At 51.7% G+C, this 24,602-nt stretch overlaps 1 protein-coding gene across 1 annotated transcript; it reads left to right on the forward strand.

Moving 5' to 3' along the window:
- The first annotated feature begins 4,704 nt into the window (after positions 1-4,704).
- On the forward strand, positions 4,705-24,159 carry LOC103558257 (zinc finger and SCAN domain-containing protein 1-like). The gene is made up of 8 exons (XM_070632442.1): positions 4,705-4,828; positions 5,780-5,872; positions 14,958-15,046; positions 19,982-20,090; positions 20,914-21,056; positions 22,228-22,280; positions 22,586-22,677; positions 23,142-24,159. The coding sequence occupies exons 1-7, from the start codon at positions 4,705-4,707 to the stop codon at positions 22,650-22,652; spliced, it is 678 nt and encodes a 225-aa protein (XP_070488543.1). The 3' UTR covers positions 22,653-22,677; positions 23,142-24,159.
- Positions 24,160-24,602: the final 443 nt, after the last annotated feature.

Raw genomic sequence — 24,602 nt, forward strand, 5'->3', positions numbered from 1 at the left:
AACCCCAGGCCATTCGAAGTCTTCCCTCCTTCCTCTGGGGCCCCTTCGCCTCCCCCAAGCAGAGGGTGACAGCTTGTGCCCTCACCCAGACTCCAGGGAGGGGACTTGGGGACCCTGCAAGCCCAGCCACAGCTGCGCCCGGGGTCCCAGGTCACTGTGTGGGGAGAGGCCCATGAGGGCCCAGAGGCCAGAAGCCTTCTGACCCCCGCCCCGCCCCCTCCCTGCCTGGCAGCATTTGGAGAGGGGGATATCCCCAGAGCTGCAGGAGGCCCTGGGTCATTCCCTCCTGTCCCAGGGCCACCAAGCAGAGGAACAGGCATATTCAGCTCCAGGTGGCTGCTGGAGGCCGGGTCCAGGCTGGGTGGGTGCATCTCTCCAACACAGGGCAGGAAAGTTGGTGTTCTTGACCCAGTGAGGGGTGGTTGCTGCTCCGCATGCAAGAGAACATGGTCAACACTATTAGCCATCAGGGACCTACAAATGGAAACCACAGTGACTCACCAATTCTCGCCCAATAGGACGCTTGTTGTTAGTGCTGTGGAGCGGATTCCCACTCCTAGCGCCCTGTGGACAGCACAGCAGAAAGTGCTCGATGTTTTGCCCATCCTCTCACTTTCCGGTGCTGTATCAGACAAGGCTCTGCTGTTATTCATAGGGTTTTTCTTGCCAATTTTTTGAGAAGTGGGTGGCCAGATCCTTATTCCTTGTCTGTCTTAGTCTGAAAGCTCTGCTGAGACCCTGATGGTATTTGAAATACTAGTAACAAAGCTTTCAGCATCACAGCAACAGCAGCCACCACGTGTGACAACCTACAGATGGGTGCTGTGGTTCCCTGACCAGAAACAAACCTGGGCCATGACAGTGAGAGCACGGAATCTTAACCACTTGACCACCAAGGCTGGCTACTAGGATGGTTACAATAAAAAAAAAAAAAGGAAAATAACAACTGTTGGCAAGGATGTAGAGAAATTGGAATCCTCGTGCACTGTTGGTGGGAACGTAAACTGGTGCAGCTGTTTTGGAAAACAGTCTGGCAGTTCCTCACAATGTTAAACATGGATTTACCGTTTGACCCAACCATTTCACTCCTCAAGAGAAATGACAATATCCATCCATACAAACACTTACACATGAGCGTTTACAGCAGCATCCTTTACATTCATGATAGCCAAAAAGTGGAAACAATCCAAAATGCCCAATAATTGATGGAGGGAGAAACAAAATTACATCTATCCGCAAAATGGAATCTTATTCAACCATAACAAGGAATGAAGTTCTAGAGCTGGCCTGGTGGTTCAGTGGTTAAATTCTCGGGTTCTGCTTTGATGGCCCGGGGTCCGCAGGTTTGGATCCCAGGTGCGGAACTACACAATACTCATCAAGCCATGCAGTGGTGGCGTCCCACACACAAAATAGAGGAAGATTGGCACAAATGTTAGCTCAGGACTAGTCTTCCTCACCAAAAAAAAAAAAAAAAAAGGAATGAAGTTCTGACATATGCTACAACATGGATGAACCTTGAAAACCTTGTGCCAAGTGAAAGAAGCCAGATACAAAAGATCACATATTAAATGATTCTATTTCTACGAAATCTCTAGAATAGGCAAAGCCAGAAAACCAATGTCCATGCAAAGATTTGTACACAAATGTTCATAGCAGCTTTTTTAATAAGAACTCCAAACTGGAAATAACCCAAAATGTCCACCACTAGGTGAATGGAGAACCAAACTACCTCTCCATATATCCGTGTAATGGCCAACCGCTCAGCGATGGAGAGGAACCACCCCTGACACACACAACAATATGGTGGATCTCACAGAAATGCCGAGTGAAAGCCACAGAAGTGTATGCATAACACGCTTCCATTTCTATGAAGTTCCAGAAAAGGCAAAACCAATCTCTGGTGTTAGATATCAGCATGGGTGGGGGCTGCTTTAGCTGAGGTGGTCTGGGAAGCCTCCAGCGGCTCTCTGGGTGAAGGATGTTCCATCCTGGGCAAAGATGCATCCTCATTGTAGTTTAGGGGTCGACAAACTACGGCCTGAAGGCTAAGTCTGGCCTGCTGCCTGTTTTTTTTTTTTTTTTTTTTTTTTTTTTTTTAAAGATTTTATTTTTTCCTTTTTCTCCCCAAAGCCCCCTGGTACATAGTTGTGTATTCTTCGTTGTGGGTTCTTCTAGTTGTGGCATGTGGGACGCTGCCTCAGCGTGGTCTGATGAGCAGTGCCACGTCCGCGCCCAGGATTCGAACCGACGAAACACTGGGCCGCCTGCAGCGGAGCGCGCGAACTTAACCACTCGGCCACGGGGCCAGCCCCCCTGCTGCCTGTTTTTAAAAGTAAAGTTTTACTGGAACACAGCCATGCCCATCCTTCAGTGTATTGTCTATGGCTGCTTTCCTGCTACAACAGCAGAGCTGAGTAGCTGCGACAGAGACTGGATGACCAACAAAACCAAAAACATTTCCTATTTTTTAGCCTTTTGCAGAAAAAGTTTGCCGGCCCCTGTCGTAGATGGTGCTTTTTCACTGTGGGATATTCCACTGTGTGAATAGAGCACACTGCAGCCCTCCTTCTCTGAGGGGGTTTTGGCCCCTCTGCACAGTGGTGCCTGGAGCATCCTTTAGTGGGTAAACGCTGGGTCACAGGGCATGCAGATGATCAGCTGAACTAGAAGATGCCAAGATGCTTTCCAAAGCTCACCACATTACATCCCACCAGCACACAGAAGAGGGGCTGAGGGCCACGTCCTTCCATCCTTGATGTTGTCAGACCTCTAAGTGTTTCCAGTCGAGTGCGTGTGAAATAAAAACTTACTGTGGTTCATTTTCGTGTCCCTGATCACTAATCAGATGGTTACCTTCTTCACATGTCGGTGGGACAGCATCTTTGTAATCTTGGCACAGGGATGGTAAGCAGTTTTTGCGTCTTGTTTAAGAAATCTATCTCAACCCAAAAGTTAGAAACATTCTCAAATATTTCCCACAAAAACTTTCAATATTTTGCTTTGGGTTTCAAGTCCCAGGTCCATCTGGGGTTGATTTTTGAGTGTGATGTAGCCACACAAGATCTTCCTACAACTCAAACAGTTCTGCTTTTTTAAATGACATTTTTATGGAGGTACAATTCACATAGCATAAAATTCACCCCCTTAAAGTATACAGTTTTTTCTACATTCACAGGGTTGTACAACCACCACCACTACCTAATTCCAGGACATCTTCATCACCCTACAAAGAAACCCTGTGCCCATTAGCGGCACTCCCCATGCTGCCTCCTCCCAGACCCTGGCGATTACAGCAGCTCTGCTTCCAGCTAACTTACTTTTTAAATTGAGGTTTACCCCAAGGTCATTTGGAAAAAGTTTCTGCTGCTTACAAAATGTTTGGAAACCTCTGCCTGGCGCCAGGCTGCCTCCCAGTGGATCTAGTGTTCAAGCAGCTGTGACCGTGTCTTTCACCTGGCCCTAAAGACAAACTCAGTGAATGTTCTCTCAAGGGCTATTTCCTGAGGTGGGTCGCAGAGTTACAAATGCACAAATGAGCCTCCGCTGCCCCAAAGGGCCAGGCCAATTTCAGCTACCGAGAAAATAAACCGGGGGACTCATGTCCTTACAGGTGCCTCATTTATAGGAGAATAATAAGCCCTCAGCATTCTCATTTTATTTTCCCATCTGTGGCTTTTGCACACAGCAAGCACCTGCTTGAATACAATACTCTGGGGACCAGCAGCCAGCGGGAGATGAGACAGAGGCACAGCCCTGACCACCCAGCTAAGTAGCCCCTCCTGCCACTCCCGGGACTTTCTATTTCTGAGCCTGGTTTTATTTTCTCAAGTGTGCTTATACTATGGCAAGCATCTATTTTATTTGTTCACTGGTGTGTGAACCTCGGGCCCCCTGAGGCCAAAGCCTTAGCAGTCCTGCTCACTGATGTACTGCCCACCCTCAGTGCCTAGAACAGCACCTGGTAGGCACTCAATAAACGGTTGTCCAGGGGATGAATGGCACTCAGTCCTAGGCTCCTGGAGGTGGGGTCCCCATCTCCTTTGTTAGGTCCCTACCCACACCCATACCCTCCTGCTTCCCCATCTCAGCACTGGGCAGCTCCAGCCATCCAGAACTCAGTCCCAGAGCTGCGGAGCCTCTTTGAATCACTATCTTACCCCTAATCTGAATTTCAGATAAACAATGAATAGTTTTTTTACTATAAGTACATCCCAGATATACTATTATACTACGTATACTGTATATATGTGTGTGTATATATACTATACTATATAAACTAACACTAAAAAACATTCATTGTCATCGGAAATTCAAATCTAACTGGGCCTCGTATTTTTTATTTGCTAAATCTGGTAATCCTAATTCGGGGGACTTTTATAGTAAACAGACATATTGAAAAAAATTTTTTAACATACTAAATATGAGACACACATAGCAAAAACAAAAACGTTCGTTGTTCAACTGGAATTCTTGCATTTCGTCTGGCAGCCGCCTTGCAAAAGGAGAGTCCAACCACGTCGCTGGGGCCGTCCTGCAGACGCTGCCCGGCCTCCGCTCCATCCCTGCAGGGCTCCCCGGGAGGCGTGCACCGTTGCCACGGCGACCAAATCCCGGTCCCGGATAACTCCCGGCACGACGGGGGCGGGGGAACCTATCCCAGGCGGCTTCCGATTGGTCCACGTGTCCCCGTCCTCCAGGCCAATGGCGGCCGCCTGCGGCGCGCAGGGTTCTGGGAGTTGTAGTCCGTGCGGCGGCGGCCCGGCTGGCTCGCAGCAGAGGCGGCGCTACGACGGAGCGGCTCTTGCAGGAGCTGAGCGCGCGCGCAGTGAGTCGGCCGCAACCTGTGCGGCAGTCCCGTCGCCCGTCCCACGTCCGTCAGCGACTGCCGGCTGGCCGGCCCCGGGAGGAGCCGCGGGCTGGCCGAGGGCGCCAGAGTCGGTGGAGCTGGCCGGGGTCGCGCCTGAGGAAGACGGGCTCGGGCAGGGGCCGCAGCCGAGGCCGGCGGCGGGCCGACCAGAGTCAGGGAGCCGGCGAGGGGTCCCGAGGTCCCCGGGGGTGAGGGAGGCGGGCTGTTCTGGAGCCCCGCGGGGTCCTGAGGCCCTAGGGGGCGGGAGTCGACGTTGGGGAGCTGGACGCCCCTTCCTGCCAAGCCTCGGCCCGGTCGCGTCCCCCTCAGGTTGGGGCAGAGAGCCCCTCAGCCTCCGCTGTCCACCCCACACCCTCTCGGCCCGGCCCAGGACCCGGCCCAGCTCTTCGGGGTCCCCCCAGCCCCTCATCTGTTGTCACTCAGTTACCGAGCATCCAGCCCGGCCGCCCCATCTCCGACACATCCACGTGTTCATTCGAGAATCTGTCATCTGCTGAGTGTCCAGGGTCGGCGCCGGAGCCTCCAGTCCCCCACGCCTTAGCACGTGGGCCTTGGCTGCAGATCCCAGGGCCCACCCCAGCTGAACCCGGCCCCTCCACTTGGCTTTGAGCCCTACAAGTGACAGAGACCCTCCAACATCCGTCCCGGGTATCCCCCAATGTGGATCTCTGGGACCCCAGGACCACCACAGCAACCACCTTGTGGACCTCAGATGCTCCTGTCTACATAGACTTCAGGCTCCCCACATCATCCCAGGACTCCCTCATCAGCCTGGGACCCCCACATTGGCCCAAGACCCCCACGTGAGGATGTCAGCCCCCACACGGACTGCTGACCCTCACCCCTAGGCTTTCAGCCAGGAGCCCACTTGACCTAGTTCCCCCATAAACTCAGTTTCTTCTCACATAGACTCCATCCCAGGACCTGGAGAGTGTGGAGGGGCTACAGTTCTCCATCCTGGACTCTGCCTAGGGCCTGCTTCCCTGAGAACTGGAGAGAAGGGTAAGGTCCAAGACCCCAGAGCAGAGGGACTTCTTGAACCCGTGGAGCTGCAAATGGTGCCTTTTCCCTTTCACAAAAATACATACATATATGGGGGCCACCTGAGGGCCTAGTGGTTAAGTTCATGTGCTCCACTTCAGCGGCCCCGGGATCCCAGGCGTGGACCTACAACACTCATCAAGCCACACTGTGGCAGTGCCACACATACAAAATAGAGCAAGATTGGCAAAGATGTTAGCACAGCCCTCCTGCCACTGTCCACCTGCTTTCTCCCTGATTGTCATCACTTGAACATGAAAAATGCACCAGGGGATCCGGAAGGAACAATCACTTGGAATACCCATCCACGTTTCACTTGCCGTATCATAAGCATTTTCCCATGTCATTAAAACTCCTGCCTGAATATTTTTGTTCTTTTTAAATTTTTTTCCACAATGAGGGTCAAACATGATCACAATACCATTTGGGGGAGACTCAGAAACATGAAGAACATGAAGCACCTGGCTGGCCACCCTTGGGCCTCTTTCCTGGTGACCCTTTCCAGGCCCCTCATTCATCATTTTGCATCCCACTCTCCCCTGCACCTCCTACCATCCAAAGGTCATGTCCATGCTTCCCTTGAGCATATTACGGTGTTACCGTGTATTTTGCACAGTTAAAACTCCACCATGTGATGGAAGAGTAATTGATCCCACCAAGCTGGACTGTTGGGCACTTTTGTTGTGAGTCTTGGTGCCCAAATCTTTCTTGGAGTCTCAGATAAATTCCAGAGTATGCAAACTCCTGGAATGTTCTTTATATACAAGCTGCCACAGTGCTTTCCAGAAAGGTCGTGCCAGTTTGTAGTTTCACCAGCAGATCAGAGTACAATTGTTTTCTGTTTAAAAAAAAAAAATGTCCCTGCTCATTTTTGTTTTTACAACTTTCTACAGTTTCTTTGGTTTAGATATTCACTGTGGGAAGCTTGGGAAATGCTTCAAAGTCTATTTTTTCATTGCCATTCCCATGTTCCCTTCACTTCTGAAGTCTCCCCCATTGCCCCCTGCCCTCCTCACTGCCTCCTCCCCAGCTGACCTGGCAGAAAAGGCAAGAACAGCAGGAGGCTGCCCCTGCACTACCAGTTAGCATATCTGGTTGTTTCCATTTAAAGGAAATTTAAATTTAAAATCCAGTTCCTAATTTCAAGTGCTCAGGAGCCACCTGTGGCTAGGGGCTACCGTGTTGGACAGCACAGATGGAGGATATTTCTGTCCTTGTGGGGAGTTCTGTTGGACAGCGCTGGCCACCCCCTCAGAGCAGGAACTCCTGCTTCCCCAGCTCCTCAGCAAACCATGTGAAGGACTTAATGAAGAAGGCAGATAGACACTCAACTACATAAGGAAATGAGATGTTTCAGGGATGAATAGGGTTGTGAGGATAGCACAGTGAGGATAAGGAGACAACTTGAACCAGAGCATCCAGGAAGCCCTCCCTGCTGTGGTGACATCTGAGCTGGGATGAACATCAGGGGGGAGTTTGGGCAGGACAGCCATGAAGGCTCTGGGATGACCAGTGCCTCAGAAGGAGGTTGGGTTGGAAGAGATAGGGAGGGGTCAGGTCAGTTCCTTGGGGCGCTGGAGGTCAGGATACGTTGGTAGGGAGCCAAGGGAGGTCCTGAGCAGGGAGGGCCACCGTCTGATGTGGCTGCTTTGCGCCTGCCCCTCTCTGCAGGCCCCTGACTGCTGACCGTATCCGCCTGCTGCCACCTACATGTGTCTGGAGCCACTGGGACTGTCCTGGGATCCAGCCCACTCACCCCCTGAGGCCAGATAGATGCTCCCACTGGCCAAAGCCTTTGCTTCCCCCAGGAACCCCCAGACCCAGGCCCCTAGTGAGCAGGACAAGGCCCCCCACCTGGCCAGCCCTGGGGACGCAGAGGCCTGGCGCTTGTGCTTCCAGCAGTTTCAGTACTACATGGCAGGCGGGCCACACCAAGCACTGGGCCAGCTCTGGATGCTGTGCCGACAGTGTCTGCGGCCCAAAGTCCACTCCAAGGAGGAGCTGCTGGAGCTGCTAGTGCTAGAGCAGTTCCTGGGTGCCCCGCCCAGCAAGATGAGGACCTGGGTGCAGTCACAGGCACCCCGCACCTGCAGGGAGGCTGCTAGCCACACAGATGTCTCAGGAGGAAGGTGAGGGGACGGGCCGCTCCTTGAGACGGAGACTGAGTGGATGTGGCAGGGAGCAGGTGCTGGGTCTGGGTTCTGGCTGACTTCTCTGTGGCCCGGCACCCAAGGATCGGCTTCTTTTTCCTTTTAGACTCAGAGTGTCTTATCCACCTAGCACTGCTCCACCCACCCCCTAGCCACTCCTGTCACCATCCCCCTCCTGACCTGCAGTGCCCCAGGCGTAGAGCAAACCCTCTCCCTGCCGGTGTCAGTCCAACGCTCATTATCATTCTGCACACCTGTGTTAATTTTCTTTTACATAAATGTCTTTGTGCTGCGGCCTCTGCTCACTTTTCTTACTTGGTTGATACTTGAAGATCCCTCCATTCTAGTGCGTGTCCATCTGGCCTGTGGCTTTGCATCTGTCTGCTCTCCCTCAGAAGGACACCTGGTCCCTCAGCCCACGCATGGTGCTGTGGACCCTGCTGCCCCAGGTCCTGTCCCAGAATCCTGCAGATCACTGGTCCCTCCCCTGTGCCCTGGCTGTGGGGCGCAGACCCAGTCCCAGAGACCCACTGGATGGTTGTGTAGATCGACACCCAGGGTGTCTGCGGAAGCTCAGCAGACAGAGGGGACTCAGGTAGCTGCGGGGTCTGCAGATGACTCTCTGATCCTGCTTCTCCCTCTCAGCTCCCTTTTCACCTGTAGGGACTCTGTCCTCATGCTGTCTTGCCCCTCTGACCCCATGTCAAGCTTCCATCCTCCCAGGGCATGGTCCCACGGAATGGGCTCTGTCTTTCCTGGTAATGTCAATGAAAGTGCAGGAGTTGGATGCCGGGAGGCCCAAATAAGTAGGTGTGGATGGCAAGAGCCAGCCGCTGCAGGCAGTGTGGGCTGGGAGGACTCCCCTGTTTCCCGCAGAGCTTGGGGGAGGAGTGTCAGTAAGTGTACGGGGGAGGAGTGTCAGTAAGTGTACGGGAGAGGGAAGGGAATGCCAGGTGGATGGCATGGAGGAGCAAAGACCAGGGGGGAGGTGGCCATTTCGTGCGCAGGTGGCACCCCCACTATCTGTTGCCAATGAGTCCATGGGGTCCAAGGTGAGACTTTTTATCCATCGCTCCTGTGGTCATTCGTCCCATGCCACCTGCTGTCTGGTGGGTCGCACCCCAACACTGGAGGAGGTCAGTTCCTCAGGACCCACTTGGGTGCTGTGATCAGGGCGTCTCCAGGCCTGTGGTTCAGAAAAGCCTTGCAGTTCACAGAAAACAGGGTTCCGGGTCTCCCCGCTGCTGCCCTGGGAAGCTGGCTGATGTGCTCGGGAAGGCGCTGCATGTCCTGCTTTGCAGAGGCCAGCGTAGTCCACATTGGCGGGCGTTGAATGGTGTCTCACCCCTGGGCTCCTGTGGCATCAGGAAGACATGCCAGGCAGATAAAGTGGCCCTTGGAACTTGCTGTTCCTGGGGCAGAGGGGCCAAAGGGCATTTGCTTCTGGTCCTTGGGGGACCCGTGCAGCCCGCAGGGCCTCGAGCTCAGGAGAACCCAGGCGGGCTTCAATGCTTCACTATGGCAAAGTTCTCCATCATTTTCAGCAAGGGGCCTGTGTTTGCATTTTGCGCAGGGTGACCTTGCGGTCCTGCGGGCAGTGACGTAGCTGGCGTGGAAGATAGCTGAGCCTGGTATGGCTTCTTCACCCGCTACAGGAACACGTGGAAGTCAGGGACACGGGCAGGTGGCATCTGCACACTGCTGCCTCAAGCTTGGGTTTCATCCCTTGGGAAGGGAGGCTCCTGGAGGGTGTTGAGTGGGAAGGGGTAGGATGAGATAGGCACTGAGGGAAGGGGGCTGTGGAAAGGGTGCCCAATGCCCAGCTAGAATCCAAAGGGATCCTGCTTTCATCTTTCCTGTGGGTGATCCTCTCCCACTGCCTGGTGCAAGGGAGGGGGAACACAGACGGAATATTTCCACTGGAAGTCCCTGACAGCTGGTGATTGGAGAAATAACTGTGAACAGAACAGGCCTCTCCTGTTCAGTCCATAGCATGTACCTCCCTCTGGCTCAGCCAGGAACCTGGATGCCTCGAAGTGTTGTGTCCACTGACTGCGATGCTCTCGGTCACAGAGAAATAACAAAGCAAGAACAAGAGAGCCAGGAGACAGAGAGAAAGAGAGAAAGAGGATCAGGGGTAGCCAGTTCATCACCCAGGCCTGCCTCAGACACCTCTCGGAGAGGCCACCACACAGAACCCCACTCATGTTCTCCGGGGTGCCCACCCCTCTGTGATGTTTATGGGGTTTACCCTTCCCTGCATGTCTGCTGTCTGTCCCGGTTTATGTGAGCTGCGTGAGAGCAAGAGCTTTGCATTTGCCTTCAGGTGGTTCTTGGGCCATGGGCAGTGCCAAACACCAGTGGTTCACAGTGGAGAGTGTACAGCCAGTAGCTGAGGGGGAAAGGGTGGGTAAACAGGAACAGCAGAAGAACCAGCATGTGATGCACATTTGGTGAGCACCAGGCATTGTCAGGTATATCGTATGAGGAAAAGGTCCAACTTCATTCTTCTGCATGTAGATTACCAATTGTCCCAGCACTGTCGTTGGAGACTCTTCTTTCCCCCACTGAATGGTCTTGGCACGCTTGTGGAAAATCAGTTGTCCATAGATGTATGGGCTTAGTTCTGAACTCTCAATTGCATTTCATTCCGTATGTCTATCATTATGCGAGGACTTTAGCTTTGTAGTAAGTTTTGAAGTAAAAAAATATGAGTCCTTCAACTTTGTTCTTTTATTTCAGGATTATTTTGGCTTTCTGGATCCCATGCAATTCCATATGAATTTTGGGATCAACTTTTCCTTTCTGCAAAAAGAGAAGAAAACAAGCTGTTGGGGTTTTGATAGGGATTGCATTGGACCTGTAGGTCACTTTGGGTTGTGTTGTTATCTTAACAACGTTAAATCTTCCAATCTATGAACACAGAATGTCTTTCCATTTATTTAGGTTTTATTTAATTCCTTTCAACAATATTTTCAGTGCACATGTCTTATACCACCCCAGATAAATTTATTCCTCAGTATTTTATTCTTTTTGCTTCTATAAGTGGAATTGATTCTTTTTATTATAAATGGAATTTTCTTAGTTTCCTTTTGGGGTTGTTCATTGCTATTGTATAGAAATACAACAGACGTTTATGTGTTGATATTGGGTCCTGCAACTTTGCTGAATTTGTTTATTAGCTCATGTCATCTGTGAATAGAGAGTTTTTCTTCTTCCTTTCCAATTTGGATGCCTTTTATTTCTTTTTCTTGTCTTATTGCTCTGGCTAGAATTTCCAGTACAATGTTGGATGGAAGTGGTGAAAGTTAACATCCTTGCTTTGTTTCTTTAGAGAGCAAACTTTTAGTCCTTCATGGTTACGATGTTCACTATAGTTTTTTCAATAATTACCCTTATTGTGTTGAGGAAGTTCCCTTTTATTTCTAGTTTACTGAGTGTTTTTATCATGAAAGGGTGTTGGATTATGTCAAATGCTTTTTCTGCGTCAGTTGAGAAGATCATGTGGTCTGTTAACGTGGTGCATTACATAGCTTGATATTCATGTGTTGAACCACGTGACAGTTTGATTGTAGTGTGTCTCAGTGTGGATTTCTTTGAGTTTATTCTGCTTGAAGTTTGCTTAGCTTCTTGAATGTGCAGATTCACGTATTTCATTTATTTTAGGAAGTTTCCAACCATTATTTTTTTCAAATATTTTCTGCCCCTCTTTCTGTCCTCTCCTTCTGGGATTCCCATCATGTATCTGTTAGTATGCTTTTCATTTGTTTGTTTTTTTGTGTTTTTGTGAGGAAGATTGGCCCTGAGCTAACGTCTGTTGCCAATCTTTCTCTTTTTGCTTGAGGGAGATTGTCACTAAGTTAACATCTGTGCCAATCTTCCTCTACTTTATGTGGGATGCCACTACAGTGTGGCTTGACGAGCGGTGCTAGGTCCATGCCCAGGATCCGAACCTGTGAGCCCCAGGCCACTGAAATGGAGCATGCAAACCTAACCACTACACCACTGGCCAGCCCCTGTTGGTATGTTTTATGGTGTCCCATCGGTCCCTTAGGCTCTGTTCACTTTTCTTCCTTTTTCTTTCTGCACCCCAGACTGTATAATTTTAATTGACCTGTCTTCAAGTTTACCAGTCCTTTCCTTTGCCTGCTTAAATCTGCTGTTGAATCACTTTAGTGAATTTTTCATTTTAGTTATTGGACTTATCTGCTCCAGAATTTCTATTTGGTTCTTTTAAATAATTTCTATCTCTTTATTGATATCCTCTATCTGTTGGAGAGCATTGTTCTCCTGATTTCCTTCAGCTCTTTGTTCATGAATTCTGTTTGCTTTTTGAGTATATTTAAGACAGTTGATGTAAAGCCTCACCTAGTAAGACTAACGTCTGAGCTTCCTTATTTTTTCCTGTGATTGAGTCATACTTTCTTGTGTCTTTGCATGCCTCTTAATTTGTTGATGGAAACTGGACATTTTGAATATTTGGTAATATAATGTGGTAACTCTGGAGATCGGGTTCTCTCCCCTCCTCAGGGTTGTTTATGCTGCTTTTTGTGGGTTGTAATTGTTTGTTTTAGTGACTTTTCTAAACCATTTTTGTGAAGACAACATTCTTTGTTGTATATGATCACTAAAGTTTCCGATTCATTAATTTAGTGGTCAGCTAGTGATTTGGCAGAGATTTCCTTAAATGCCTGGAGCCAAAAAAAATAATAATACTCTCCTGGTTTTTGTAGGTTGGCTCTGAGTTGAGGTGCTCCTTCAATGCTTAGCTACGCCATTTACAACTCTGAGCCTTCACTTCCTGCTTATGTGGAGCCTAAGGATCAGTCAGAGATGAAAGCCTACGGTCTTCTCATGTTTCCTACGATGCAACTAGCCCTGGGCATGTGCATGGCCACTAGACCCCCAGTAGACCCCTGTGTATCTCTTTCCCCCAGCCTCTTCCTTCCTGGGCTCTTAGGCCTCTCTGCTGCTGCTCCAGCACTTGTCCCTTGCTTCAGGTGACTGTGGCTAGCATATGCCTGTAAATGCTTTTGACAAATGCTGCCCAGGAGGCCACTCCAGTCCTGAGAGTTCTGAGGGTGCATAACACAGGCAAACCCCTGAACCAACCTTTCAGGGAGTCACCAGCCATGTCAAAACACACAATCACAGTTCTTTAAGAACAAGATATGTGTTGCTCCCTGTGGCTTCAGCAAGCCACACCAGGAACATGGACTGCCATCCCCACAGCCACCATCTAGCTGTAGAATGGGGTTGGTAGGCAGGTAAGCTAAAATGCCACAGCCTTTTCTCGCAGCTTCTTTCTTTCACTCCCCTCGTTGTAAGTTTTGTATTAGATTGAAGTTCCAAAAAAGTGAGCTTGGAAAGTCTTGCCGCTTAGTTGTTGCTTCAGTGGACAGATGGATTTGGGGAGCTCCCTACTCTGCCATTTTTAGTGATGTTGCTCTTGTGTTTTCTTTTTAAAAAATAATAGCATTATTGAAACATAATTCCCATACCATATAATTTACCTATTTAAAATGTACAATTCAGTGGTTCACAGAGTTGTGCAACCATCACTACTCTCTAATCCAAGAACGTTTTCTTCACCCCAGAAGGAAACCTCACACCATCATCAGTCACTCCCCGTTCCCCCTCCCCACCCCACCCCTGGCAACCACTCATCTACTTTCTGTCTTTATGGATTTGCCTATTCTTGACATTTTATAGAAATGGAATCATACAACTCATGACTTTTTGTGCCTGGCTTCTTGCACTTGGCATAAGGTTTTCAGGGTTCATACATGTTGCAACCTGTATCAGTACTTCATTCTTTTTTATGGCTGAATAATATTCCATTGTGTGGCTAGACCACCACAGTTTGTTTATTCATTCATCAGTTGATAGACATTTGGGTTGTTTCCACCTTTGTGCTGTTGTGAATAATGCTGCTGTGAACATTTGTGTGCCAGTATTTGTGTGGACACATGTTTTCATTTGTGTTGGGTCTATACCTAGGAGTAGAATTGCTGGGTCATATGGCAACTTTAGCTTTTTGAAGAACTGCCAAACTGTCTTCCAAAGCAACTATTTGCTTTTTATATGACATATTTTGAGCCTACTAAACTATAGAGAAAGTATTATAATGAATACCCATGTACCTGCCATGCAGCCATTGCAGAGCCCAGCCTCCTGGCTTTGGGCTGTTTTTGAAGAAATAACACACCATGGAGTTCGTTGGGTCCCCAGCGCACATCTCCACTTCCTGTTGCCCCTCCCTGCTCCCCCCGAAGAGGGGAACAAGGTCTTGATTCTTCTTTTCACGTGTGTGTTTCTACTTTTTCCTCTTATTTTGGGTCCATAACAGTATATGGCTCTGTCGCCCATGTCCTAAACCTTCCATAAATGGTGTCCTTCTGTAGCTCTTATTCTGCCCTGGCTTTTCTCCCGCTACATTATGTTTTTTGGTAGATCCTGCTTCAACCATCTTTGCTGCTTGACAGCATTCCACCTCAGGAATATTCCAGCATGCCTTTAGATGCTTCCTGGATGTGGGATGAGGGCTTGGGTCCAGGCTTTCCTTGTTAGTGGGCACTGCAGTGAAGGTCCTTCTGGGTCCCTCAGGGGCGCTCCTGGGCATGGAGTGTTGGGTGAGAAGACCCAGGAGTCACCACAGGCTCATGCCTGAGTCATCATGGGCATAAGCCATGGAGAGTCTGGGGCAAGGGGGTGGGGCTGCATTTAGAAGCTTGTTGGAAGGATGGAAGTGGTGGCCCCTCATTGCTCTTGCCTCGGCCTCACTGGGGGTCTTGAGAGATGCTCCTGGGACATGTTGCCCTCCCTGTGAAGGGTATGTGGGGAGTTGGGGGCTCGGATTGCACAGGTCTCTCTCACCATCCCTTTCTCCCACCCAGTTCTGGTATCTCTCACCCACCACCAGGATGGGAGCATTGGCGAGGAGGAAGATGAGAAGAGCCTGAGGTCCCAAAGAGACCCATCCCAGGTGAGCCCAGGGCCCCTGGTTCCAAGCTCCTGTATTCCCGGAGCATCACAAACACCACTCCTGTGACAGGCTCAAGGACATTCCATCCAACCACTGTGCAAGGCTGTTTCTACACACCTAGGAGGCCTGAGCTCCAGATCTCTCACCCATCCCACAAATCCCAAAACACAGTACAGAATGTGGGTGCCTCTAGAGGCTGAGAAAAGGCCAGGAAACAGAATCTTCCCTGGAGCTTCCAGAAGGAAGGAGCCCTGGCCGACACTATGACTTTAGCCCAGTGACCACAGGACTCCTGGCCTCCAGAGCTGTGAGAGAGAAATTTGTGTTGTTTTCAGCCTCTAAGCTTGTCATAATTTGCCACAGCAGTCACAGGAAACTAACACACACTCCATACACCAAAGAAGCAAGAATAGAGTCATTAAACAGGGTTGCAGCTGGACTTTTGTGGGCCCCAAGTATTTCTGCCCTGTAAACATAATACCAAAAATTGTATTCATGTGGGGCCGGCACCATGGCTGAGTGGTTAATTTCACGCGCTCCACTTCGGCGGCCCAGGGTTTCCCCAGTTTGGATCCTGGGTGTGGACCTAGCACTGCTCATCAGGCCATGCTGAGGCAGCATGCCACATAGCAGAGCCAGAAGGACCTACAACTAGAACATGCAACTATGTACTGGGGGGCTTTGGGGAGAAGAAGAAGAAAGAAAAAAAAAAGATTGGCAACAGATGTTAGCTCAGGTGCCAATCTTTTAAAAAAAATTATGTTCATGAGCCTCCACAAAGTAATATTAAAAGTCATTTTTTATTACCACGTCGGTATAAAGATGAATATATTCCAGGCTGGAATAGTCACTATGTTCATTTTTTTCCATCTGATTTTAAAAGAAATTAAAACATTATCATGAGAAACCCCCTCCTCCAAAAAAAGTTTCACGGGCCCTGGGCACTATGTTTCCAGCGCTTGTTGGAGAAGGTGGCCCTGGGTGGACCACAGGCGCCTGACACACAGCCAGCCGTGTGGATGGGAGCCTCCTCTCCGTCCTGGACTCTCCCCCTACGGAACCACAGACATGCTGGCACACCATCTCCATGTGCTGTAGGGTGGGCCTGGGTGCAAGGATGCTTTCTTTTCCTCTCTTTTTTTTTTTTTTTTACCTGTATCTGTAATATTTTATTTTTAATTTTTTAAATTTTTTCATTTTTATTGAGATATAATTGACATACAACATTATAGTAGTTTCAGGTGTACAACATAATGATTCGATGTTTGTACATATTGTAAAATGATCACCACACTAAGTGTAGTTAACAGCAGTCACCACACATAGTTACAAACTTTTTCTTCTTGTTCTGAGAACTTTTAAGATCTATTCTCTCAGCAACTTTCAAATATACTGTGGGGGCCTGGAATTGGCCACCCCAAGATATGTCTCTTTGGCATGAGGATTATTTGGGGCTGGTTGTTTTTAATAAACTGCAGATGGGAAGGAGGCTCTGAGGAGTGGAACTTGCTTGCCCTTTGTTAGGAGACATTTACATTGTAAAGGAAATCTCCATCTGTAAAGGTGTCTCCCTCTCTGTACCAGGAAGAAGGGGGGGATGACTTTATCTCTAGAAACTCTTAATCAATGCCAAAGGCAAAGACTTAAATCTGCATTTGTTTACTGTACTTGTGTGGTGATCTCCCAAGATTGACTCCCCCTCCACCCCCAACATCCTCCTTTGTCGTTAGCTGAAGATGATATTTAAGGTGGGGGCTCCAGCCATTTTGGCGAGTTGCTTAGCTTGCCTAACATGTATACATGTTATAAAGCTTTGTTTAATTTTCTCCTGTTATTCTGTTTCATGTGAATTTAATTCGTTCTCTGGCCAGAAGAACCCACATTGGGTAGAGGAAATGTCTTCCTCCCCTACAATACCATACAGTATTATTATTATTTCTTTTTTTAAAGATTGGCACCTGAGCTAACAACTGTTGCCAATCTTTTTCTTCTTCTTATTTTTCTCCCCAAAGCCTCCCAGTACATAGTTGTGTATTCTAGTTGTGAGTGTCTCTGGTTGTGCTATGTGGCACGCTGCCTCAGCAGGACCTAATGAGTAGTGCCATGTCCTCGCCCAGGATCCGAACCAGCGAAACCCTGGGCTGCCAAAGCAGAGCACACAAACTTAACCACTCAGTCACGGGGCTGGCCACCAGTATTATTAATTATAGTCACCATGCTGTACATTACAGCCCCAGGACTCATTGATTTTACAGCTGGAAGTTTGTACCTTTTGACCCCCTTCACCCATTTCAGCCCTCCCACCCCCACCCCTGTGCCTCTGGCAACCACCAAGACTTTGTTTTTCAAACATAAACCCAGCACTGTTGCCTCAATAAAACCATTAACAGTAATCCCTCAACAGCAGTAAATAGTTGGTTGGCATTCACATTTCTCCTTTATTCTTGTTTTCTTTTTCTTGGTTGGTTAGACAACACCTCTGGGTCCGCGCCCCACTCACTGTCCCTGGAATGATGAGAGCCCAGGTTGGTGGGATCTGGAAACATTTCTTGCATTTGGAGGTAGAGACAGAGCCCAGGGGCCTTGGTTTCCGTGCTGGCCTAAGTGTGTGTGTCTCCACCCTCAGGCGGCTCTGGATGGCAGCCATGCTTCCAAATCAGGAGGACTAAACACGCCCACCGTGACACACACACACACACACACACAGGGCTTCTCTCTCACTCAGCAACCACCTCCATCCTTAGTCACGTCCTGGCCCTGAGGAGGCCGCACTCGCTCCTGCTGAGGGTCCCTGGCGGGCAGATACCGGGAAGAGGAGCAAAAGGGAGTCCCGTCTGCCTCTGTGTGGCTGACAGCTCTCCTGGTGACTATTAGAGAATTTGGCAGATGTTTTACATTCAAAACTAGTATTTAGCAAGAAACAGAAAACCAATAATCCCACCAAACACACCATCCACGTATTCCTAACTTGAAAGCAGGAGAATCCTGGACCTTAATCTCCTCCCACCACACTCCAGCCCCGGCTGCCTCCTCCATCAATCCTCTCTCCAGAGACCCTTTCATTCCTCCCCACCCACACCCCCACGCCCCACTCCCACCCCCACCGCCTGGGCCCTGGGGTCTCAGTCCTCTGCCCCCAGGCGAGTAGGGTGAGAGCAGCAGAAAGCAGAGAGACCAGCCCAAGACTGGCCTTGCCAACGTGTGCCTGACCTCCTGCTCACCTCTCATTTTTTGTTTGTGCTAACGTACTTTCTTGAATCTTGTCAATTTGTATTGAGCAGTGTTACTGTGTTCTTCCTTTGGTCACAAACCCTGAATTATCCAGTGACCATAGCGGAAGTTTGCGAAACCCTTGTTGGGTGCCTAGCTCTGAGCGTGTTGCGCAGATATGCCCTTTAAGGCCCAGAGAAGGAAAGCTCCTTGCCCAGCGTCACACAGCAAGTGGGGCTGGAGTCTGGATGCAAAGCCAGGCCCGTCTTTCAGATTCTCCCTCATCAGCAGCAAGCTCCGAGGCAGTGGTGACTCCTCTTTGGGTGGGATTTGTGTGCCCCTTGGTGGGATAGGCGATGGGAGTGTTATATGTGATAGGTGGGACCTCAAACCCCACTGCTGCTCATCACCCTCTCAGGGGGCTTCTTCTTAGGGACCGCGCAGCTGCAGGGGACAGTTGAGAGCCCTGGCAGGTGACAGTGACCGGGGTCCTCACCCACGGCCCACGCTCTGCTTAATGCTCTGCTGTCGCTGCCATGAGATAGTCAGTGATTTTCAAACGAGGGTGTATTAGTCAGGTTTCTCCAGGGAAACAGAACCAGTTGGATTTATACAGATATAGAGAGATTTATTATAAGGAATCGGCTCACACAATTATGGAGGCCGAAGTCCTACGTGCGACCCGCTGTCTTCGGGCTGGAGACCCAGGAAAGCTGTGGGGAGTTCCATCGTGCATCTGAAGGTCTGAGCACCAGAGGAGCCAAAAGTGTAGGGCCCAGTCTGCGGCCCAAGGCCCAGGAATCGAGGAGGGGGCTGATGTCCAGGGACAGGAGAGGATGGCTGTCCCAGCCCAAGCAGAGGGAGCAAACTTGCCCTTCCCCTCCCTTTGTGTTCAACCTGGGCCGTGGAGGATTGGGCCACGCCCCTGCCCCCCCACACTGGTGAGGATGATCTTCTTGACTCAGTCTACCGATTCGAATGCTAATCTTCTCCAGAGACACCCTCACAGACACAGATATTAGGTTTTACCAGCGATCTGGGATCCCTTAGCCTGGTCACATTGACACATAAAACTACCCATCACAAAGGGGTCCTGCAGTTCCACTGTGCACGGCGGGGTGCGGGTGGGGGGCCGGCCTTGAATTATGTCGATGGTCCTAGTAACAGCCCTCTGAGAATGTGTATTTGGGTGTTTACATTAAATACAAAATGGAGACCAGACTTGAACATTCCCTGAGCAGACAAAACCGTTAAGCCACATTAGTGAAACTTAATTTAGCTTACTCTGCAAAACAAATGAAACTTAACTTGGGCCACCTCTTGCAAATGCCTCTGATAATCGTAAAAGAAATGTAAGTCATCCTCCTAAAAACAGTATAAGATAATGACTTTGAACCAATCCCTTCGCTGGCTGCCAAACCCGCATTGTAATGACCGCCATCGTAATGTTTGCACCCGCTCCTCATTTGCACCTAACATCAGGCCCTGAGCTTCACATCAGTTTTGGATTTGAAAGCTCCCCGTTCTTGAACTGTTCTTATATGCACAATAAATCCTTCCTAAATACTATGCATTGGTTTGGTGGCTTTAATTTTGCTCCTCCTGGATTTTTGGCAGAGGGCAATGCTGTGCCTCTGCTGTGCTGTGGCACCAGGAGGATAGCTCTGCTCCCAGCCCTGGTGGTACCGGGGCAGCTGCTTAGCAGAACTGTGTTTGCTTTTCCAGGCATTCCAGCTGCTCCCCCCGGAGGCCCAGTGGCTGCAGCCTGCCCGGACCCAGCAGAGTCTCCACACCAGGGTGGGGCCCCAGGCGCCCTGCACCCTCGGCTCCCTCGGTGAGTGTCGGCCCAGTGGAGATCCTGAGGCATGGGAGGGAGCTGGGGCCTGGCTGAGGATTAGGGACCCACCCCATCTGTAGACTTCGCTAATGGAAGGCTTTGGAGGGCTTCAGTGGTGAACCTCACACCTGCCCCGGAAACCTCGCACACTCACTGTGGGGACTGAGATATTGGGGCCATCTGCCACCCCACCCCCCACCCCACTGTGGGGGCCACTGAGACGCTTCCACCCCGCCACCAGGGCCTCAGCCTCCCAGCGTGAAGGGGCTGGCCAAGCTCAAGGGGGACAGACTGAGGGAGCTGGGGCATGGGGTCCTTGCAGCGGCTGGGACCAGGTGAGGAAGAGGGGGGCCCAGGGCTCCTCCTGCCCCCGACCTCACCGGCCCTTTGTCTTTTTTTTTTTTTTTTTAAGATTGGCACCTGAGCTAACAACTGTGAGCTAACTGCCAATCTTTTTTCTGCTTTACCTCCCCAAATCCCCCCTGGTACATAGTTGTATATCTTAGTTGCAAGTCGTGCTAGTTGTGGCATATGGGACGCCGCCTCAACGTGGCCTGACGAGCGGTGCCATGTCCGCGCCCAGGATCGGAACCCTGGGCCGCGGCAGCGGAGCGCGCGAACTTAACCACTCGGCCACGGGGCCGGCCCCCGGCCCTTTGTCTTAAGGAAGGATAGGCTCGAGGGCGCGGAGTCCGTGCTGACTGCGGGCCGCCGGCTGCCTGCCCTTCTCCACCTCCCTGAGTATCGGGAGATGCGGGGGGGGGGGGGGGGGGCTGGGGGCGGGGCATGGCCCCTCCCTAACGCCCCTCTCCCCGACCAGGCGCGCCCGTGCGCCTCGGAAGCCTCGTGTCTGGGACGAGCCTCCCTGCGGACCGGCCAGAGACAGAGCTCCGAGGACCTAGCCACCCCTCCCCGCACAGGCCCAGGACGCTGCCTGGCCCTCGGGGGAGCGGCGACCAGAAGGTGGCGGCCACGCTGCAGAGGGCGGGGCGCTGGGGGAGGCCGGGCGGTGGAGGGAGGCCGGGGGGCCCCGGGGAGGCCGGGGCGCGGGGGAGCCGGGGGCGCGGCCCTTCGAGTGCGCCGCGTGCGGGGCTGCCTTCGCCTGGCTCTCGACCCTCGGGCAGCACGAGCGCGGCCACCGCGGGGAGCGCCCCCCGGTCCCCGCCGCCTCGGGGCCGCCCGCAAGGAGGCCCCGCGGCTCCGAGCGGCCCTTCGCCTGCGGCGAGTGCGGCCGCGCCTTCCCCCGCGCCGCGCCGTGCAGCTCGCCGACCACCGGTGTCCACGCCCGCCCCTGAGCGCGAGGCCGAGGGCGCACGCGGTGCTCCTGGCGACTGCCCGTTCGCCCCCGGCTTCTGCCTTAGTTTCCTTTTATTCGCCTTTCCCCTCCTTCCCCCCCCCCCACCCCGTTTTCCTGGTAAAATACACATAAAATTTGCCATGTGTACCTCTTTGAGGTGCACAATTCGGGGACATTAAGGACGTGCACAGCGTTGTGCAACCATAGCCACTATCTATTCTGGAACATTTTCATCACCCTCAAAATGGGCACCTGGTACCCACTGCCTGCCACTCCCCAGCCCCAGGCACCCAATAATCTGCTTCCTGTCTCCATCGAGTGCAGGCAGGGCTTTTAGGTCTGAGGAGAACTGACCCACACGTTTTGTTTGACTCACAGAATTTTTTTTTTTTTTTTTTTTTGGAGATAGATGCCAATATTTTTTTAAACCATAGATGTCACGTAAAGATCTGGCTTTATGGTCACTCTGGATCTCCCAAGAGCTGGTGGCTGGTGCCCCACCGCACCTGCCTGGATTCAGCTTTTTTTTTTTTAGAGAGGAAGATTGGCCCTGAGCTAACATCTGTTGTCACTCTTCCTCTATTTTGTATGTAGGATGCCACCACAGCATGGCTTGATGAGAGGTGTGTAAGTTCACGCCTGGGATCCGAGCTGGCAAACCCCAGGCCACCAAAGCCGAGCACACAAACTTAACCACTAGGCCACCGCCACCGTAGTGGATTCAGCTTTTCATCTATTCCCAACCCTTCTCGCTGGGCACCACTGGCCCCTGTGCAAACGAAAGCCTTAAAAGTTTTTGTCCTTTTTTTTTTCTTTTGCCTTCACTTGGAAACACAGTGTTGGATTGACTCTGAGCCTAGTAAGCAGAGGCATTCTCGTTTAAATCATCTGTAAGTCACCTTTCAACTGGAAAAGCCTTTGGACTTGCCCACTGCTTCTTCTCGACCCAGCTGCCTCTGGCACCCCCTCGTGGCCTCTGTCCCCTGCCCCCTGGGCTGTGCAATGCTTGCCTTCTCAGACCTCTCTCTAGCTCGACCTCCAGACCTCACTGCTCAGCTCCCTCCCACATGCCCGCTTATCCTTGCAGTTCCCATTGGGAGCTTCTGGCCTCTACCCTAGGCCTTAATCTCTGCTGGGCTCCAGCTCCCCTTCTGCTGCCTTGTCATCCTAGTGATACCAGGCTTCTCCCTTGCAGCTCAGGTGGCAAGGCGAAGTTTTGGCCCGCAGTCCAACCCCTGACCCTTCAGGTACAGCGCACATGATGGAAAGGCTCATCTAAACAACAGGGTATGTGGACAGAAGGCCCATGTCCCCACTTGTTGGGGGCGGGGGGTTCATTCCACGCAGTTTTCATTACAGTCACCGTAAGCCAGAGGCCCATTCATAGGTCTGCTGGTGGAGGAGGACCGCATGAGAGCAGGGGCTGCCAGGGTGGCCGGCAGGCCCCGCAGACCCACCACTGCCAGTCCCTGTGGCCCACGGCCATCCACATGCTCACAGCTCCTGAACCCCTGGATGGGGTTCTCCAAAGATGTCTGCCTGGGCATCCTACCGACCAACTGTCCTCCAGAGACATCTGCCTGGCGTCCCTCTATTCTCCAGTCGAGCTTGTCCAAAGATCTCATCTTCCCCTTGTGCAAAAGAAAACGAACCGCCTCCCCTCAGGGGACCCCCGAGCCTGCCCTGATTTCTTTGCTCCTCTGCACTGTCCCCCAGTCTTCCTCTCCGTTCCTTCTTGTCTTCACCTCTAGACGTCTCAGCTGCCCTGAGCGAACTGTGACTCCAGCTCATTCCCCTCCAGCGCATCCCGGGCCCGCAGTAGGCAGGGTCCCTCGGAAACACAGACATTGAAATGACATCAAGCCCCGCAGACCAGCTCTTGGCGCCCCTTCCTGCTTCAACAGCCTATCCCCACCCAGACCGCCCGGCGCTGGGGTGGAAGAGGCCGCCTCCTGAGTCCGCGCCGCCTCTGCCCACTGCGGTCTCCACCCCGGGCCTCCTCACACCCTCCTCCGCCCAGAACAGTCTGCGCTGCGCCGGAGCCAGCCGCAGCCGCCCTCGGGGGAAGGGGTGGGTGCTGCTGCGCATGAATGAGGAGGTGACTGCCGCCCCTGCCGACGCCCCGTCCAGGGCTGCAGTTACCAGCCAGGGAAGCCGTCCTTGGACCTCCGAGGAGGCGGTGGCCGCGCCATGCAGGCCATCCTCACCGGTCTGTGCCTGGGCTGATGGAGGGGAGGATGTGGCTCAAGGTCCCGGGCCTGGAGAGGCGCTGCTGCGAATCCCGGCAGCTGCTCCGATTCACGGAAACCGCCAAGTTGAGTTCTCCGCCCAGCCTGCCCCGTCCCAAGATGCTGCCCAAGCCGCTGTGGGATAGAGCTGCAGCCCCTTCTCTTCTGCCCACTGCACGCAGCCTTGCCTCGCCCTCTGCCTTCCTCGGCCAGCATCCCCTGCAAGACCCCAGCTACCTCCCAGCGGGACGCTTCCCAGCCCCCTTGTCTGTCCTCCGGCCCGTCACAGAGCAGCTGCTGGGCCCGGTCCTGGGTGCTCCGGAGGACCTGAGCCACGCGGGCCACCCTCCTCCCCAGCCCAGCCAGGGCCTCTGGGGTCGGAGGAGGGCTGGGCACTGCTAGCTTTTGAGGTTCCCGAAATGATTTTTTAAAAAGGAAGAAATGTATCCAAAGGGCTGTATAAACGTTGTAGTGTATTTAATGTATATATCAAAAAAATTAACTTTAAAAATTTTATTTCTTTAAAATTTTTCTCCCCAAAGCGCCAGTACATTGTTGTGTATCCTAGTTGTAGGTCCTTCTATTTCTTCTGTGGGACACTGCCTCAGCATGGCTTGATGAGTGGTGCTAGGTCCATGCCCAGGATCCGAACCCACGAACCCCAGGCCACTGAAGCGGAGTATGTGAACTTAACCACTACACCACCGGGCCAGCCCCCAAATTAACTTTTTTAACAAAAAGGCCACGTAATGCAGTTGTGCTATTCATGATATGATTGTAGAACTCCTTGAAAACTACACTGATTTGTAATGCAGCTGCTCATGGTGGGGTCCTGTCTTGGCCACACGGAGGTGGCCTCTGTGCTTGGAGGACGCTGCACTTGGGCTGAGAAGGGCCCAGCCAGTAGTTACACCATGGTCTGGAGGGGTGAGGACAGTACAGATGTAGCCTTCAGCTCATCTTATTTGACTGGCAGAGTGTTCA

This window comes from Equus przewalskii, chromosome 9, assembly GCF_037783145.1.
Source record: "Equus przewalskii isolate Varuska chromosome 9, EquPr2, whole genome shotgun sequence".
Classification (NCBI taxonomy): domain Eukaryota; kingdom Metazoa; phylum Chordata; class Mammalia; order Perissodactyla; family Equidae; genus Equus; species Equus przewalskii.

Bases quoted from the DNA above. Each gene is read 5' to 3' on its own strand.
- LOC103558257 (XM_070632442.1), top strand. From the start codon at position 4,705: ATGGCGGCCGCCTGCGGCGCGCAGGGTTCTGGGAGTTGTAGTCCGTGC. The intron at 5,873-14,957 runs GTAAGGTCCAAG...TCTCCCACCCAG, and splicing joins CCTGAGAACTGGAGAGAAGG to TTCTGGTATCTCTCACCCAC. The intron at 15,047-19,981 runs GTGAGCCCAGGG...TTGCTTTTCCAG, and splicing joins CCCAAAGAGACCCATCCCAG to GCATTCCAGCTGCTCCCCCC.